The sequence below is a fragment of the Paramisgurnus dabryanus genome, chromosome 16 (assembly GCF_030506205.2).
Source record: "Paramisgurnus dabryanus chromosome 16, PD_genome_1.1, whole genome shotgun sequence".
NCBI lineage: Eukaryota > Metazoa > Chordata > Actinopteri > Cypriniformes > Cobitidae > Paramisgurnus > Paramisgurnus dabryanus.
In genome coordinates, this window is record NC_133352.1 from 35,756,794 (window position 1) to 35,776,396 (window position 19,603).

Genomic DNA, 19,603 nt, shown 5'->3' on the forward strand with positions numbered 1-19,603 from the left:
TCATCGTTCTTTTGCAGCCTAATGAAGCAGTTAATTAAATTGAAGATTAAGGGGGAGAATCATTCATCTGTTTTTCTCATGTATGTCGACCTAAAAACAAAACGTGATGCTTTCTCGTGATAATCCTTTCCCCCACTGCACAGAGAGAAATTCGAATTCAACATTAAGTTACTCTAGAGTCCTTCATCTGATTTTCTGTGTGTGAGTACTGTACATGTAAGGTTGTGTAAGGGAGTGTGTGTAAAGTTACTGCCATACTGATTACTGCATAGCAAGTATGTACTATACACTACTTATAGTGTGTGAAGCAGTATGAATTGTCACACATGAAAAAAATAGTTTGCTGCATTATTGTCACATGACAGGCAGGTGGTGTGTGAGAAGACATCTGTCATCATGACAGGATCCTGAGTGGATCTCCACACATCTATCTATCTGTATGTCTTTCTGTCTGTCTTGGCTTTATTTATTGCAGTAAATGTTGGTGTGTAGTAATGTTGTTTCAGCATTATTTCTGAATCAAAGAGTGTATAACTCGTAGCTGATACCCCATTAATATTTTCACTCCTGTTCTGTGATCAGTGCTGTGAATTAAACTTGCATTAAAGAGACGCCTCTGATTCTTAAAGAGAAATCTCCTCTAATTCTGAAGACACGCTTGATGGCCACGCTCCCTCTGTAACAGCGTTATGAATATGATTGCTCTAATGACCACGCCAATTAGCGGTTACATCCGTAATAACCCCATGTTTCACTGCCATAACACTGCTTAACAGCTGACATGGATTCATGAGCTAATTCAGTATAATGGTATAATGGATTAATCACAGTCTCGATTATTTGCAAGGGAATAAATGAACGCAGCAGCGTTGTGGATTCATTTATAAAAGAACAGATAAAAATGCCTTGAATGTTTGATAACATGCAGTAATAGTCACATTCCTCACTTCTTCTGTGTGCTTAACATGATGTCCGCCAGCAAATCGCTTCTTGGTTTATCACTATTGCTCACACAGACAGATGCAGATTAAATATGCCACATCAATGCAAGGAAAAGAACAGTCTGGGAAAGAAATATTAAGGATTCATGAGATTTCACATGGCCCAGAGGTGCGTGTGTAGAGCTGCATTACAATGCACATATTATGCGTCATAAATAGTGTGTAAGATTACAATCCCACCTCATAGCACCTTGAAAATAGCAAGCATAAAGTGCTTGTAAGTAACACTCTTTTAGATAGTATTTTTAAAGTGTATGCAAGCAGACAGAGAGACAGACAAACAGACAGGCGGACAAACGACAGCCAGATGATCGACAGACAGATAGACAGACGGACAATCTACAGACAGACAGACGATCGACAGATGGACAGACGATTAACAGACGGACAATCAACAGACAGACGGACAATCAACAGAAGGACAATCAGTAGACAGACGGACGATCAACAGAAGGACAATCAGTAGACAGACGGACGATCAACAGAAGGATGATCAACAGACAAACGGACAAATGACAGACGGAAGTTCGACAGACGGGCGATCAACAGACAGACTGATGATCAACAGATGGATGATCAACAGACAGATGGACGATCAACAGACGGACAATCATCAGACAGACAGATAATCGACAGACAGACGGATGATCGACAGACAGGCTATCAATAAACAAACAATCAACTGACAGACAGACGATCAACAGACAGACGATCAACAGACAGACGGTTGATCACAGACAGACGGATGATCGACAGACAAGCGATCAACAAACAAACAATCAACAGACAGACAGTAGATCAACAGACAGATGGACGATCGACAGACGGACACCCCTCCGTCTGTCGATCGACAGACAGACGGAGGATCGACAGACAGACGGAGGATCGACAGACGGAAGGACGACAGACAGACGGAGGATCGACAGACAGACGGAGGATCGACAAACGACAGCCAGATGATCGACAGACAGATTGACAGACGGACAATCTACAGACAGACAGACGATCGACAGATGGACAGACGATTAACAGACGGACAATCAACAGACAGACGGACAATCAACAGAAGGACAATCAGTAGACAGACGGACGATCAACAGAAGGACAATCAGTAGACAGACGGACGATCAACAGAAGGATGATCAACAGACAAACGGACAAATGACAGACGGAAGTTCGACAGACGGGCGATCAACAGACAGACTGATGATCAACAGATGGATGATCAACAGACAGATGGACGATCAACAGACGGACAATCATCAGACAGACAGATAATCGACAGACAGACGGATGATCGACAGACAGGCTATCAATAAACAAACAATCAACTGACAGACAGACGATCAACAGACAGACAGTAGATCAACAGACAGATGGACGATCGACAGACGGACACCCCTCCGTCTGTCGATCGACAGACAGACGGAGGATCGACAGACAGACGGAGGATCGACAGACGGAAGGACGACAGACAGACGGAGGATCGACAGACAGACGGAGGATCGACAGACAGGAGGAGGATCGACAGACAGGCGGATGATCAACAGACAGACAGACGATTAACAGACGGACAATTAACAGACAGACGGACAATCAACAGATGGGCGATCAACAAACAGACGGACAACCAACAGACAGACGGACAATCAACAGATGGATGATCGACAGACAGATGGACAATCAACAGATGGGCGATCAACAAACAGACGGACAACCAACAGACAGACGGACAATCAACAGATGGATGATCGACAGACAGATGGACAATCAACAGATGGGTGATCAACAAACAGACGGACAACCAACAGACAGACGGACAATCAACAGATGGGCGATCAACAAACAGACGGACAACCAACAGACAGACGGACAATCAACAGATGGATGATCGACAGACAGATGGACAATCAACAGATGGGTGATCAACAAACAGACAGACGATCAACAGACAGATGGATGATCAACAGACAGACGGACAATCAACAGATGGATGATCGACAGACAGATGGACAATCAACAGATGGGTGATCAACAAACAGACAGATGATCAACAGACAGACAGATAGATGAAGATCAATACACAGACAGACGGGTGGACGATTGATAGATGGATGGACAGACGGACGAACGCACAATTGATAGATAGAGGGACGAACGGCGGGCAGACGAACGGACAGACGATTGACAGACAGACGATTGACAGACAGACAGACAGACGATTGATAGACAGACGGACAAAACAGCCAGCCAGTAGAGCAACAGGAACAGATTTTCTATACTAAAAGTGTTAGACAGGCCTGCCGAATATTAAAAACCTGTTTATAACGCATCACCTACAAAATTCTTTTTTCATAACACACTGGCTGTCTCCTAAAACCCCTTAAATGTATTCATTTATTCAAACTTACAAATGAGGGGGCATTTTGCCTAGTAAATATGAACTGTGTTTTATTTTTCCTCTCTCACCCTTTTCCACAGAGGACGGTTATGAATTGTTTCGCGTGGCAGAGAAGTCTCACACCAGCTGGATGAAGCTCTATGTGGATGGAAACACCTCGGAGGTTCTCAGTAACATGGGCAAGAAGGTTCTCAAACAATATCTGGATGCTCTGAAGGCCATGAGCTCAGCTCTTAGCAAACAGCTGGGGAAATATGACATGTACTCTATGATCATGGGCATGATATTCCTTCTTCAGGTAAGAACTGTGCACACACAAACAGCATTTATGCAACACTTTTGTCTATTTGCCATAAAAATAAACCATATGCAGTTTGACACAAATAAAGACAGATGGAAATAAATGTACAGTAGATTTTGACATTTACAATAATAATCAAAAGTTTATGGTCACCGTTATTTATTTTAAACTTAGTTATATGGGAAAAAAACATTATTGTGCCAACCATAGACTGTAAAAATATGGACAACTTGTTTCCATAGACTTCTGACATCTTGCGCCAATGATGATCTTGTGCAGAAGTGATCATGAACTCCTTTAGTACTGTTTATAAACCCTCTCCTGAACTTTGGAATAGTATTGTATAGTTTAGTGTATGCATATACATCAGTACAGTATGTGTGTTCAGTGGTAACCATGTTTCACTAGTTAGGAAGTACAGTGAGTCTAATTATACATATTAAGATCCGTCTTTGTTGACTAATTTGTGGTAATCAACACAACAGTAGAATTTTAAATGAGCTTTAGTTTCACAGCCTGGTTATTACGGTGTCTGCTCGGGCTAAGGTCTGTATTTTGTTCTGTCTACTGGGTCTGTAATGAGCAGAACATCAGTGAGAGGTGATTTGAGTTCAGAGGTTTTACTGCGCTGTGAAAGTGGATCGGTGTGTAAGCTTGAAGGACTCATTTACACCCCTCACCCTGCCAACTCATTATGAGCTGAATTAGTCTCTCTCTTCTCTCTAATTAGAAATAAAGAACTCAGCGGCCCTCGCGGCACAGTTCACATCCAGCTTAGCACCGGTTGTTGAAAAAGCAGGAGATATTCGGCCTTCAAAACTCCCTGCAACAGCCTTGAAAATTGAAAGTTTTATATTGCATGTTTTGCTGATGCTTTTATCCAAAGCGACTCACTGTGCATTTAAGCTATACATTTATCAGATGTGCATTCAACCCACAAACTGTTGCGCTGCTAATGCAATGCCAAGAGCCTCAGAAACACTTACAGCGTCGCACAATATATTGAAATTGTGTTGCAAAACAGCATAAATGTGTTCTACATATTTACATATTTATCCATGCTCTGAGGTGGTGCAAAAGAGTGCAGGCGGGGACTAATTTGCATATTTATATCTATGGTCCAAGTTGTGCAATTGAGTGGAGGTGGGGCTAATTTGCATATTCATAGATCTGCGTATTCTAAATGAGGCAAGGGTGTAAAGTTACATTTAAGCTCTTTAAAAGCATCAAGGACAGGCAAAACTTTTATCTATACTACTATTAAGATGCTTAAAGTGATAGTTCAGCCAAAAATAAAAAAAATTCAAATCAAAACTTTATGAATTTTTTGTTCTGGAAGATATTTTGAGGAATGTTTGTAACCAAACTTTTCATGAGCCCCATTCACTTCCATAGTAGGAAAAATAATACTATGTAAGTGAATGGGGCTCATAAAAAGTTTGAATGGTGTTCATGATTGGTTTGGTTATAAACATTCCTGGTAGGTTGGTTTTTCCGTGCTCAGCGACTTCTGGTGAAACGCTCAGCTTGTCAATGTCACTTCTCACTTAGCCGTCCAATCACAGTGGAGAGGGGCGGGACAACAATCAACCGGCACATCGTTCAACCTCTGATAAACAAAGCAAAAGTAACATAGCATCCAAAGCTCTCAACTGAAAAAAAAGCTGGCAAGCGCCTTCATTTGATGTCCTCCTGCCGTTTTCAGCTGCGTTTAAACACTTTAGTGTACACGCCCCCTAACTATTCATCTTTATGTTACTGTACCTTCCTGACTTTGTAAATGACCTCTATTATGACAAATAATTGCACTGCAGTGCTACAGTTTAGTTGTTCATCAGGGTAGGATGGGCTGGTGTTATTATACAGTGTTTCTTTAAAGGCGGGGTGTATGATTTTTGAAAAACACTTTGGAAAAGCGAGTCGGGCTGAGTACCAAAACACACTTGTAGCCAATCAGCAGTAAGGGGTGTGCCTACGTAGCGACATCGTTGCGTATGTGTGGGGCGGGTCTATCAAAAGAAGGTCCAGATTCTATTGGGGTAGGGCCGTGTTTGTTTAGGTAATTTCAAATATCAACATTGGCTTTCAAAGATCATGCACCCCGCCTTTAAGATCTAGCACAAGCTGAATTTGAAAACATGTATTTGTGCACGTCCATGTTTGGTTCTAAGAATTAAGCTGAACAGCAGTGAATGACTTAACCTAAAATACAAATCCCTTGACCCACAGCAAATAAATTTCTTTCATTCAAACATTTCTAAAGAAAGGACAAATAAAAAACGCTCCATCTCATCTGACCTACCGGATGACTTCACACTTTTTGACATTCTTATGTTCCTTATCCCAGAGGACTCTGTGTCCTTTAGATGTTATTTGGCTAGATGTGGTATTGATTCTTCTAAAAACCTTTCAGTAATAGATTTCACTTAGCAGTTACCACTGTTTGGCTGTGACAGGACAGGGCTCACCTATCGCTCCCATGGGTGATAGTTGCAGGTACATTTGGTGTCCAAAGTCATTATTTTTTGCTTTTTTTAAATGGTTAACATAAAAAAAAAACATTTGAACGATTTAATTATGTTAAATAATGACACTTTTTACAGAAAATATTGCCGTATAAACCCTCAACCTGACTTCTTTTCATCCATGGAACATAAAAGTTTTGCAGAATGTGATACGAGTTATTAATAACTAATAATTTTATGCTTCACCTCTCAAATCTCATTCAAGCCCATGTATATTGTTTTATATGAAGTATGATTGCTCATTATTCACCTGATGATTTTCTCACACACTGTTTTGTCTCTCAAGCGTGTGACAGAGCTTTTGTGTGTTTCATTTAATCACCATATCAAATGAAGTGTGGCTGTTTGTTTTCCATTTTTAAGGTAGCAGGGCCTTTTGTGAAGTCTGTAAGTCTGTTACTCTTGAGGTTAACTACAAGAAGCAACATCATTAAAGCTCACATAACACACAGTTTTTGCCAATCCTATTTTAGTCTTGGTTACCTATAGAGTAGTATTTCATCCTTCATATGTCCAATGAGTCTTTCTTGTAGTTAGATTATTAAAAGGCATTGATGGAAATTAAACTTAAATAAAAACTTTTTTTAATTAACTATGGCGTACAGTCAGAATACAGCCTTGCATATATGATCCAGGATCGGAACTGAGTCATTAATTGATCAACAGCATTATTACGATTACAGCAGGATGTCTCTATCTGGTAATTAATCCTTGTTTACTTATCCGCTGTTTTAATAAAAAAATGTTTATTAACATTTCGTAAGTGCATTACAATGCCAATTGGGGGGGGGTAAAATGTTTGCTGGCTTCTAAATGTTTGTGACTCCTGAACGGGGTCTTTTACCGGGTCTTTTAAAGTTGGGACAGCTCTATCAGTTGTAAACAAGTGGCAAATCCGGCGTCAAACTGAGCTTTGTTTGTAAAGCAATCCTCTCCAAAATGCAGCCAAGGAACAAACATAAACCCATTCGCAATTATGTTAAAGCGATGCTCCAGCCAAATATTAAAGGGACAATGTGTAGTTTTTTAAGTATTTTATAAGTCAAAATCAATGTCATTATTCATAAATATGTCCTCATTGGTGTAAAATGACATCTGACAATCATCTGACTTTTTTTTGTAAACTTAGATGTTCTTCTCTTTACTTACATTGAACAGGTTAAGTCCAAGGAGGCTTCCATGCCGTTCCGCCATATTGAAAACTATGATAGCAGAGAGGGACAAAAAGCACTAGCCTTTCCACAACGCGTTTTCATTCAGCACACGTGAACCAGCTGAAACAGACAAGGAGATCAGTGATTACATAACAGCTACCGTAATTGCAACACGCATTTGGAAAAGCGAGGTGCTAGAGAGCACTATTCGTTTGAATGCAAAATACAATTTCACCACTAGATGGGGGAAAATCCTACTTACTGTAAAATTACCCCATAATGTACTCACCCTTTAGCAATCTGAGATACATACGTACATCATCTTTCAGAGTTATTTTAGTAAATTTCCTTGCTCTTCCAAGCTCATAATGGGCTCATATAGGGGTGGTGATGGCGCTGTGACACACCATGGTGTCCCTGAGCAAGACACTTAACCCCTAGTTGCTCCAGAGACATGCGACCTCTGACATATAGCAATTTTAAGTCACTTTGGACAAAAGTGTCGGCTAAATGAATAAATTTAAATAATGGAAGAAAACACGAATCATGCAACAACTTCTGACTTTGAAGCCCAAAAATGTGCATTCATCTTTCACAGAAGTAATCCACATGGTTCCAGGGAGTTAATGAAGGTCTTTTATGAGTAATCAATGCAAAATATCTATATTTTAAACTTCATAAACTATAATTACTAGTTTCGGTAACAACACCATCTTCGACTCAGCAACGAGTGCTCACTACGCTAAAACTCTCTTGTGAAACCATGAGGGCCACTACCAGAAGCTAGTTGTTAGGATAATTTTTCTTACAAAATCACATCAATTTCCTGCAGAAGACCTTTATTAACCCATTGGAGCCTTGTGGATTACCTCTGTGAAGGATGAATGCACTTTTAGGGGTTTAAAGTCAGAAGTTGTTCCCTAATCCCTGTTTTCTACCATTATAAAGGTTGGAAGAGCAAAGGCCTTTAGTAAAATAACTACAAATGTGCTCATTTGAAAGATGAAAGATGTGTATCTCAGATTGCTATAGGGTGAGTAATTCATGGGGTAATTTTGATATTTGGCTGGACTATTCCTTTAACCTGCAAAACCTGCAAACCTGAAGCACATATTTTTTTTGTTTAAATTTCAAAGTGAAACATTATTTGTAGAGCAGAATTTAGTTTTCACAATAGAGAAGTGATTAAATTGTAAACGGTTTACAGATCTTAGCATTAGCAGCTTTGCTTCATCACACATACTTTGAAGGACAACTTTTGTTAAATATTCCTGGTGTGAATTTTTTTGCATGTTTTAGTCTTTTCATCTTTCTTTTTTATATGCAGAAATGGGTGTAGAGAAGCCATTTGGCCCAAAATTGCATACTTACAACAAAATTGTTTTATTTCTGCTGTCCAAGACTATATCAGAACAGATCCATTTCAATAGAGTACACTGCAGGGGTTATTTTACAGATTTTAAGGATTGTGTTTGGATGTGAGTGCTGAGCTCGATAGATATAGTATATGATCATATTTTGCATATATTTAAGAGAGGGATTCATGGAGATATTACCCTGCAGTGGCCCTTCTGAGAAGCCTGTAACCCGACTCCATATTGATTTATTCTGCTGTTACCCAGAAAGTTGGCAAAAAAACTTTATCCATAATGGCAGAGCACCAGGCAGCACAACAGGAAAATTAGCTTTAGTCACAGTTTTTGGTGAAGGTCAAAATACATGATGAATTGTGAGGAAAATGCACCAGCACAATCACAGTCATTCCCATCTGGATAAGATGAGATTTCTCAGAGGACCCCTCGAGTTAACTGAGAAACAGTGGGTCATTTTTACCATTTTATTTTGGAGTTTGAGGTGAGAAAAACAAAAAGTTTAGCTGGTTGTTGGAAAGGAAAGGTTTGAAAAGAAAGTTTGCTTATTTTATTATATTTCCTCTAAGTTTGATCTGGTTTTAAATATTCTGTCCTCTCTTTATGCTAAAGCAGTTTCCCATAAAGCCTTTATCACAGATGATCGACAGTCCCTGTCTTTTCTCTGTGAAATATTAACAGGGCGTTTTCTGACCCCCAAGCTGAAGCTCTGAAAGAAAAGTTTGGAAGTTTCTTTCTCATGTGACCTTTCAAACATCATCCCCGACTAAAAAGTAATGTCCCATAAAGAAACGTCAATTACAAAGCCATGAATGGGGACTGGAAGAGAGTTTCAAAGCTAGCGTTTGACGGTTGGTACATTGAGTCAGAGGCAAGGACACGGCAGAGTTTTTCCTTTTATAGTCTCCATCTTTTATCGGAAATCTCACGGTACGGGACAAATCGGGAATCAGTTTTGTGGCTGCATTACAATGTGAGGTTTTATACTGTAAAGCGAAGAGACAATTGTATTATTTAGCAAAAAGTAAATAGAACTTTTGCTCCCTTAATGTTCCTGACCTATGCCTTTATATATTGTATATATTAGGAAAATAAAGGGTTAATTTTTTATGGAAACGGTAATGAAGCGCTTGTTTTAAAGCTTCTCTTTCTTCCCACAGATTCTGGGTCTGCTGCTGTTGGCTATGCCAGAGGCATTGAGCAGAGATGCAATGGTCGATGTCCCGTTGGCAGCGTCTTTGTTCTCGCTGCCCTTCTACCTGCTGTGTCTGCTCGGTGCCTCCCTGCACGTGCTGATCTGCACCTCGGCCGGGGGTCTCTGTTACCTCTGCAGCCTACCTTGGGTCTTAGTGTTCACCGCTATCCTCCTCTCCTCTGCCCTGATGTGTGCTCTGGTTGCCATGGCAGCAAGGAGGATGCCCAACAGCAGCAGTAAGACTCCTACTAAGGTAAGAGGTTGGAAAATATGAATGGTTTAAACATTTTTTGAAAATATGTTTTGGTTTTAAACAGCTGAAATGGGTCTTGACTGAGGTCTTATCCTGTTGTGGGTTTAGTGTGAACATCATTACACTGTACAAGTTAAGCTTTATGGATTACATCTTTGGCATTAGCTGTTGATTATGGACCAGCTGTAGCTGTACAACCACCATGCAAAATGTGATTATTTTAATCCCAGCGTGTGTGTTGATAGGAAAACTTTTATTTAGTTTAATAAATATAATGTGTTTTAATAAAAAATATAAAGAATAAAGATGGTAAGAGGCAAGATTTATGTAATTTTTTATTAGCTACCTCAGGTTTTTTACGTTTTTGTTAGCCGAACCCCCTTGCACTAAAACATAAAACATATACACTCACCTAAAGGATTATTAGGAACACCATACTAATACTGTGTTTAACCCCATTTCTCCTTCAGAACTGCCTTAACACTCTGGGGTCAAAGGTGGCGCGGGCGCCGCAAACTCTTTATTTTTCAATCACTCCGCAAAGAGACTTAAATTACTCTGCTGATTTTTGACATACAGATATGATTTATACATCATTTCAAACGTTAAAGTGTCTAGTTTTTTTCTGTCCACTCCCAATAAAAACAGAATGTTGTGCTTTTCGCAAAATTAAGAAAATAAACATGATGCACGTTCTGTTCTCTCTCCCTCAGTGAAGTCCTTTCAGAAACGCGTCAGAAAAATAAACTGTAACTTAACGAATACTTGGTGTAGAAACAAAAGATACATGTCTACATAATGCTTGGAATGTCTCCTTTTAAATGATATAAGTGAAATTGAAAACAGATATTGTCATTCGGTGTTAACTGTATGAGAAGGAGGAGAAGTACCGTATTTCGCCAGTTACCTCATTATCTGTAATGAGATCGGATCGCCACACCCCCGCGCCATTGAAGTGAATGAGCAGAAACATCCATATGCATGACTCGTGCCTCCTGCAGTCAATGGATATGCAATCCACAATCCAGTCTCTCCATTCCTTGTTGTTCCATCCGATTGCACCAAACATGACATAAATCCTTATTTCCTTGCGTATGTGTGTCAGTATCTCCAGACGCGAGTGTTTTCTTTGTTCTTCCGTCAAACAGTTCACGCGATTGGAACACACATACACAAACACGCGAGTCAGGAAACTCGACGCGCTTTTTGGTATTCTTATATAATGCGCGATTCCAAACAGTACAATCCTTATTTAGTTGCGTCTAAGCGCATATCTCCGCACAGCAAGTTTATTAAACACAGGATCACTCGCGTGTGCACAGCACACATTCACTGCTTTCATGATCAACACGTGAGGTAATGGCGGCGGTTGTAAACAAACATTGATACGTTTACCACGCGTGTCCCTTGTTGTGTTTCTACTATAATGATTACAAATACACAAATAAGAGTCCAGACAACGATAGGCAGTTGTTCTTTTGAGCTTTTTACTGCACAAAAGTAAACCTCTCGCTGGCCAACCAAACACTAACCCTGGGTTGAAGTGTGTTCATGTTAAGATGGCCAAACAGTATCTTTACCATGATTAAGCTACTATGGTTTTTAAAAGGTAACTTATACTTGTGAAATTAATAGAAAATATTTCAATAGAAATATATATAAATATATATAATGTGTGTGTGTGTGTGTGTGTGTGTATTTACATTATATTGAAAAGTAAACCTTATCATGGTTTTACTACAGAGAAAGTTATTCCTGTTGAACATCCACACAAGGCTCATTAGTGGCTCATTATTCAACTCTTTTGTCTCTCAGCTGTCAATCACTGATTATTCAGGAGCTTTCCCGCCTCCATGCATACAGCCTCTCTCAAGCAAAAGTGTCTTAGAAATTGTAAATCAATATCTTGCTTTATGTGATTGAGTAGGCCATATGATTTTCACATCATTTTGAAGAAAAAACTCTAGACTACTAGATCCAGTTTGGAAAGTCTTGGGAAAACATGTTAAGAATGAATTTTGTGGAGTTATATCAGTGACTTAAAAATTTTGCTTTTTCAAAAACCACGCATAAACATTTTTCTCTCAAAAATACAAACATGTACATACATGTTGATTATATGATATTGTAGCCCAGTTTGTGATGAACACAGTGTTATGAGACTTTTGCCATTATTATGTTTTTAAACAACTGAAAAAAGCACAAATGTCAGTGCATGTCAAAACTTCCCAAGGGCCCTAAAAACCCCTTAGACCCCAGAGGGTTAATTCTATGTGGCATTGATTTAACAAGGTGCTAAAAGCATTTTTTAGAAATGTTGGCCCATATTGATAGGATAGCATCTTGCAGTTGATGGAGATTTGTGGGATGCACATCCAGGGCTCGAAGCTCCCGTTCCACCACATCTCAAAGATGCTCTATTGGGTTGAGATCTGGTGACTGTGGGGGCCATTTTAGTACAGTGAACTCATTGTTATGTTCAAGAAACCAATTTGAAATGATTGGAGCTTTGTGACATGGTGCATTATCCTGCTGGAAGTAGCCATCAGAGGATGGGTACATGGTGGTCATAAAGGGATGGACATGATCAGAAACAATGCTCAGGTAGGTCATAGCATTTAAACAATGCCCAATTGGCACTAAGGGGCCTAAAGTGTGCCAAAAAAACATCCCCCACACCATTACACCACCACCACCAGCCTGCACAGTGGTAACAAGGCATGATGGATCCATGTTCTCATTCTGTTTACGCCAAATTCTGACTCTACCATCTGAATGTCTCAACAGAAATCAAGACTCATCAGACCAAACTGTCCAATTTTGGTGAGCTTGTGCAAATTGTAGCCTCTTTTTCCTATTTGTAGTGGAGATGAGTGTTACCCGGTGGGGTCTTCTGCTGTAGCCCATCCGCCTCAAGGTTGTGCATGTTGTGGCTTCACAATTGAATCAGTCGGCCCATTCCCCTCTGACCTATAGCATCAACAAGGCATTTTCGCCCACAGGACTGCCGCATACTGGATGTTTTTCCCTTTACACTCCATTCTTTGTAAACTCTAGAAATGATTGTGCGTGAAAATCCCAGTAACTGAGCAGATTGTGAAATACTCAGACCGGCCCGTCTGGCACCAACAACCGTGCCACGCTCAAAATTGCTTAAATCACTTTTATTTCCCATTCTGACATTTAGTTTGGAGTTCAGGAGATTGTCTTGATCAGGACCACACCCCTAAATGCATTGAAGCAACTGCCATGTGATTGGTTGATTAGATAATTGCATTAATGAGAAATTGAACAGGTGTTCCTAATAATCCTTTAGGTGAGTGTATGTTCATTTATAGTGCTGTGAAATAGTCACATGACATGCAGATTAAACAAATAAAATATACATTTTGTTAGTAAGTGTTTTATTTAGATTTTTAAATGTTAAATTTATTTAATTCAAGAATGAATTGTAATTAGTTCATAGTTTTTTTTCAAGTCATGAACCTCCAGCGATTCCCTGTGAACCACCAGAGGTTCGCTATGTATACAACCTTTTACACAATATTGCAGTGTCTTCAATTTTTAGCACATACAGTAGGTAAAAAGTTCATACTGTAAGGACAAACAGGTTTTTCTTTTGTTATCATTCTTTTTTTTTACATTTACACTTTTTGGCAGATGCTTTTATCCAAAGTGACTTAGGTTGCATTACAGGGTATACAATTTTTTTAAACACAATATGCGTTCCTTGTGTTTGAAACCATGACCTTTTGCGCTGGTAATGCAATAAAATTACTAGGATAGTAATATTGTGTTCTTTGTTGCTGTTTAGTGTTTTGTAAGAAAAGCAAGGTCCATGGACGCCACTGGGACTTCAGACCCGTCATATCATATCACAGAAAATAATTTTGACTTGTTGCTCAGTTTGTGAAAACAAGGAAAAATTGTGTTTACAATCGTGCAATTAGAATGAAGGTCTGTTGGGGCTTTGACAAAAATTCAAGCTGCACATTTGTGCCTTTTGAAGGACATTTAGTTTTGAGGCTCATTTTTCTTTATAATAGTTTGTTTTGAGCTCAATGCTTTAATGGTTTAGATCAGTATACTACAGTAATCTGAAGCATGTTTTCTGTGATGAGTGTTTAGTGATCCTCATATTTAAAGCTTTTGTTAGGGCTTTTGTCCACTGTGTAGGTATCGGTGTCTTCTCAGTTAGATTTTTTTCACCTCTCCTTTCAGTGATGTCTCGTGAACACCGCAGTATCGTCCATGTGTTTGGGGAGCTAGGGGTTGTCTGATAATTGCTTGACCTTCTTGTTGATTCATACGCTGATAAAGTATCAGATCACCTTGCATCATGGGAGTACAAATGTCACATCCTTTTGGACGTCTCTGTTATTCATGTGATAAATCGCGAAAACTCTGAACTCAAACAAAAGAAAATATGCATTGCATAAAGAATTTAAAGAAACATCAAGACATACATGTTTCTATGACAATTAAACACATTTATCAGACATCTGGAGGCTTTTATTAATTCTCATAATTTCCAACAGTGATTCTCTTTGGATTCTCATTAATGTAAAAAACAATTTTAACAATCAGCATAAAGATCAAATAAACCTTTGGCTGTACTATGATGATAGTGTGATAATACTATAACATACTTTAACATTTTAACGTGTTAATTATTAGGAATGTTTTTGTTTTATAAATGTGAATAATTGTCATGAAAATTCTGACAAAGGACAAGTCAAAAAACTTTTTTGGAGGGAAATATTACCAAAACATGTCTTGAAAGGTTAAGTATTGTCCTCACACATTAAGGGCCCTATTTTAACGATCTAAGCGCATTGTCTAAAGCGCACAGCGCAACGTCTAAATGGGCGTGTCCGAATCCACTTTTGCTAATTTAACGACGGGAAAAATGTATTTTGCGCCGAGCGCATGGTCGTAAAGGGTAGGTCCTATTGTAATGGGAGTATTTTGGGCGTAACGTGCAGTAAACAAATGAGAGTCACAGCTCTCATCCCCTTTAAAAGCCAGTTGCTCTGGCGCTATGTCTAATCCCTATTTAGATGACGGACTTTGTAAACTGAAAAACTAAGCGGAGGAAGAAGATCCCCAGTTTAAGATTAATGTTAAATAATTATGTTGTTTTTCCACTTGTATTGAAATTTTTATTTTTTTATTAAAACCTTTAAAACCCGTTTTCTTTTAGTCATGGAAGTAAAAAGCTTTTAATTGCTTTAAATGTATGGCTATCCAATATCATCAAAAAATTATTTACAAGTATGTAAGATAAGCGTATAAAACGTGCGTGAAGTTGGCCCCCCACCCAACGCAAAACGTCGGCAAAATATGCTCAATCGTTTGTGCTCCGTTTGTGCTGGTTTGTGCCGCAAAAATTTTCGTTTGTGCTGCTTTGGTTTTTTAGATATTAAAAGAACATTTATAGGTCATACTGAGGTCACGTAGCCCCCCAACATGCTCCAAATTTACCCAAAATAGTCTTAAACGTTTGTGCTTCGTTTGTGCTGGTTTGTGCAGGTAAAATTTTCGTTTGTGCTGCTTCGGTTTTTATAATATTTGACATTGAAATAAGGCGATGACGTCACTCAGCCCCCCACATGCTTCAAGTTCACCCAAAGTATTCTTGTTTGATTGTGCTTCGTTTGTGCTGGTTTGTGCAGGTAAAAATTTCGTTTGTGCAGTTTTCGTTTTTTAGATATTAAAAGAACATTTATAGGTCATACAGAGGTCACTCAGCCCCCTACATTCTCAAAATTCACCCAAAATAGTCTTAAACGTTTGTGCTTCGTTTGTGCTGGTTTGTGCAGGTAAAATTTTCGTTTGTGCTGCTTCGGTTTTTATAATATTTGACATTGAAATAAGGCGATGACGTCACTCAGCCCCCCCACATGCTTCAAGTTCACCCAAAATATTCTTGTTTGATTGTGCTTCGTTTGTGCTGGTTTGTGCAGGTAAAAATTTCGTTTGTGCAGTTTTCGTTTTTTAGATATTAAAAGAACATTTATAGGTCATACAGAGGTCACTCAGCCCCCCACATTCTCAAAATTCACCCAAAATAGTCTTAAACGTTTGTGCTCCGTTTGTGCCGGTTTGTGCCGCAAAAATTTTCGTTTGTGCTGCTTTGGTTTTTTAGCTATTAAAAGAACATTTATAGGTCATACTGAGGTCACGTAGCCCCCCAACATGCTCAAAATTTACCCAAAATAGTCTTAAACGTTTGTGCTTCGTTTGTACTGGTTTGTGCAGGTAAAATTTTCGTTTGTGCTGCTTCGGTTTTTATAATATTTGATATTGAATTATGGTGATGATTATGGTTGGGAGGGGGTCAGACCAGGTACAAATTGATAACTTTTATTTTCTTTCACAAGCAGCACACATAAACAACTTTCTGATAAAGTGACCAAAAACTGTCTTTCAAGTGATAAACGCGACAAAACTGACAATGCATTTATATATTTTTAAGGTAAAATGGCAACATTTGTTTAATTATTCCTCATAACATTTTAAAGCGACGATCTACAGAACATCACACAAAACATTTTGATAACTAAACCTAAAAATATAACAAAGGTGATCCTGCCTTGGAAACCTCGGCTAATTCAGTGTTTTTATTTAATTTGGAGATTAAGCGCGTCAAAGCAGTCATGACCAAAAAAAACGACAAATGACAAATCATTTGTGATTGTTACTGCAAATTATAAAAACTAAGCTTTATATACAATTCATAAAAACACTGAAATTAATTATTTTATAGACACTACGCGCTATTAGCACAGAAATACCTGCTTGCTTTCACTTTGATCATCTCCATTCACTTTAGATACAGAAACAACTGATGATATAATTTATTTCAGGAATCTCTTTTCTATCATTTGAAAGTGAACACCATAATATTAAATCACAAGAAAGACAGTCGTGTCAGGCATAAATATAGGTTCGGTGCAGATATTTTCCGTTTCATCACGGAAATTTAAAGAAATGGCTTGCCTATTTGGTAGTTTAACTTTTGACAAGATAACCACTATGTTTTAAATACATTTTAAAAACTTATACCCGTCGAAAACATCCGTTTTTTAATGTTTAGTTTGATGAACTTCTAAACATGAGATGCAGAGCACCTAGCACGTTCGGCTAAATTGCATGCGCAAGCATGGCCAGCACGCAATAGTGCAAAATCTATACAACGAAAAGCAATCCAAATGTACAGACTTAAATTAGATCAGAATTTACGTTTATAATAAATACAATTTTTAATAAAATAAGGTCAGGAGTAACAAACTGCAGAACAAATGTGCAAAATGCCTCAAGTGCACGAAAACAAAACACAAGCCAAATAGATACACCAGATAACCCAGAGTGATTTATAAATAAAATAAAATGAAGAAATTATTAAAAGAATGAAAGTATAGCCAGAATTTCCAGCTTTTTCTTTTAAATGTAGAAACAAAGAGGCAATGGTTTATTAACATAGGAACCTCTTATGGACGTATAGCTCGGTCACAGGGGTTGCTGGATTTATTAACGCATTTTAAAAATATTTATTGAAAGCTGATAATTCACAAATTATTTGCAGAATTATAATAATATGCTGTATATTAATATATTGGGAGAAAGCTGTTATATGTGAAATCAGATAATGTGTGCACCCATATAGGGCCAAAATTAAAGGATCCTCATTTCATAACACATCTGCGACGATTCGACTGTGAGATTGGTAGTCGAATCAGGGTTCTCCTATCATCGAATCTTCGACTATTCGGGGTCACCCCTAGGCGATAACCAGAAATCAGATAAATAGTATTTTAAGCCTTCAGAAAAGGTTTAAGTCTTTCTCCATCTTTATACTTGTGTGAACATTGTTAAGCAAAAAAAAAAAAAAAAAGAAATAACATCAGACTCTATTGACTATAGACTTTATTGAAATTAACAATACCATAATTCAAATGTCAAATATTATAAAAACCGAAGCAGCACAAACAATTTTTTTACCGGCACAAACCAGCACAAACGTAGCACAATCGAAAAAGAATAGTTGTTGGGTGAACTTGAAGGCTGAGTGATGTCATCACCATAATTCAATGTCAAATATTATAAAAACCGAAGCAGCACAAACGAAATTTTTACCTGCACAAACCAGCACAAACGTAGCACAATAGAAAAATAATAGTTTTTGGGTGAACTTGAAGCATGCGGGAGGCTGAGTGACGTCATCACCATAATTCAATGTCAAATATGATAAAAACCGAAGCAGCACAAACGAAAATTTTACCTGCACAAACCAGCACAAACGAAGCACAAACGTTTAAGACTATTTTGGGTGAATTTTGAGAATGTAGGGGGCTGAGTGACCTCTGTATGACCTATAAATGTTCTTTTAATATCTAAAAAACGAAAACTGCACAAACGGAATGTTTACCTGCACAAACCAGCACAAACGAAGCACAATCAAACAAGAATACTTTGGGTGAACTTGAAGCATGTGGGGGGCTGAGTGACGTCATCGCCTTATTTCAATGTCAAATATTATAAAAACCGAAGCAGCACAAACGAAAATTTTACCTGCACAAACCAGCACAAACAAAGCACAAACGTTTAAGACTATTTTGGGTAAATTTGGAGCATGTTGGGGGGCTACGTGACCTCAGTATGACCTATAAATGTTCTTTTAATATCTAAAAAACCAAAGCAGCACAAACGAAAATTTTTGCGGCACAAACCAGCACAAACGGAGCACAAACGATTGAGCATATTTTGCCGACGTTTTGCGTTGGGTGGGGGGCCAACTTCACGCACGTGGTGAACAAGAATTTACAAACGGCTCTCCTCACGTTTCAGCACTTTGGACAGCGGTTTTTTTAGCAAAGAGTTTTTTTTAAGCATTACTTAAAAATGTTTCTCATCTCACCATATCCACAGGTACAGAGTCATCATATACAATAAATCCGTGAGGTAGCATTAAAAAAAAACATTTAAAAACAGACGCATTTGTTCAAAGCAAAGCATTTATTTACTTACCAGGCTGCAGGTGAAGCAACTCTTTGTGCCTTCTAACGTCTCATAATTAGTCCTCATTTATGTCCAAGAGACTCAATAATAATCTTTTACATTCAATCCTTTAATCTTTCATATTTAAAAGCATTTTTGTGCTGCTGTGCATTCATGTACCTTGTGATAAGCAAACCCGCGTTGTCCTCCCGTTTATAGGCGCATTTTACTAATGCGCTCTTTAAATAACATAAAACACATTGCGCCATTGACTTTAGACTTTAGAGCAGGTTTTTGTTGGTCAATGGCGTAGTCTATTTTAGTTGCCTCAAAATAGCAACGCGCCAACAATGCGCCTGAACACACCTCGTTTTCAGACCAGAACGCCCATGGGCGCAAAAGG

General features: G+C 38.5%; 1 protein-coding gene across 1 annotated transcript in view; it reads left to right on the forward strand.

The window, feature by feature from the left end:
* Positions 1–19,603, forward strand: part of pigg (phosphatidylinositol glycan anchor biosynthesis class G (EMM blood group)) — a 105,451-nt gene that overhangs the window by 34,109 nt on the left and 51,739 nt on the right. The window contains exons 7-8 of the mRNA XM_065263961.2: positions 3,483–3,700; positions 9,913–10,200. Of these exons, the coding sequence (XP_065120033.2) occupies positions 3,483–3,700; positions 9,913–10,200 (506 nt within the window). The remainder of the gene's footprint in view (positions 1–3,482; positions 3,701–9,912; positions 10,201–19,603) is intronic.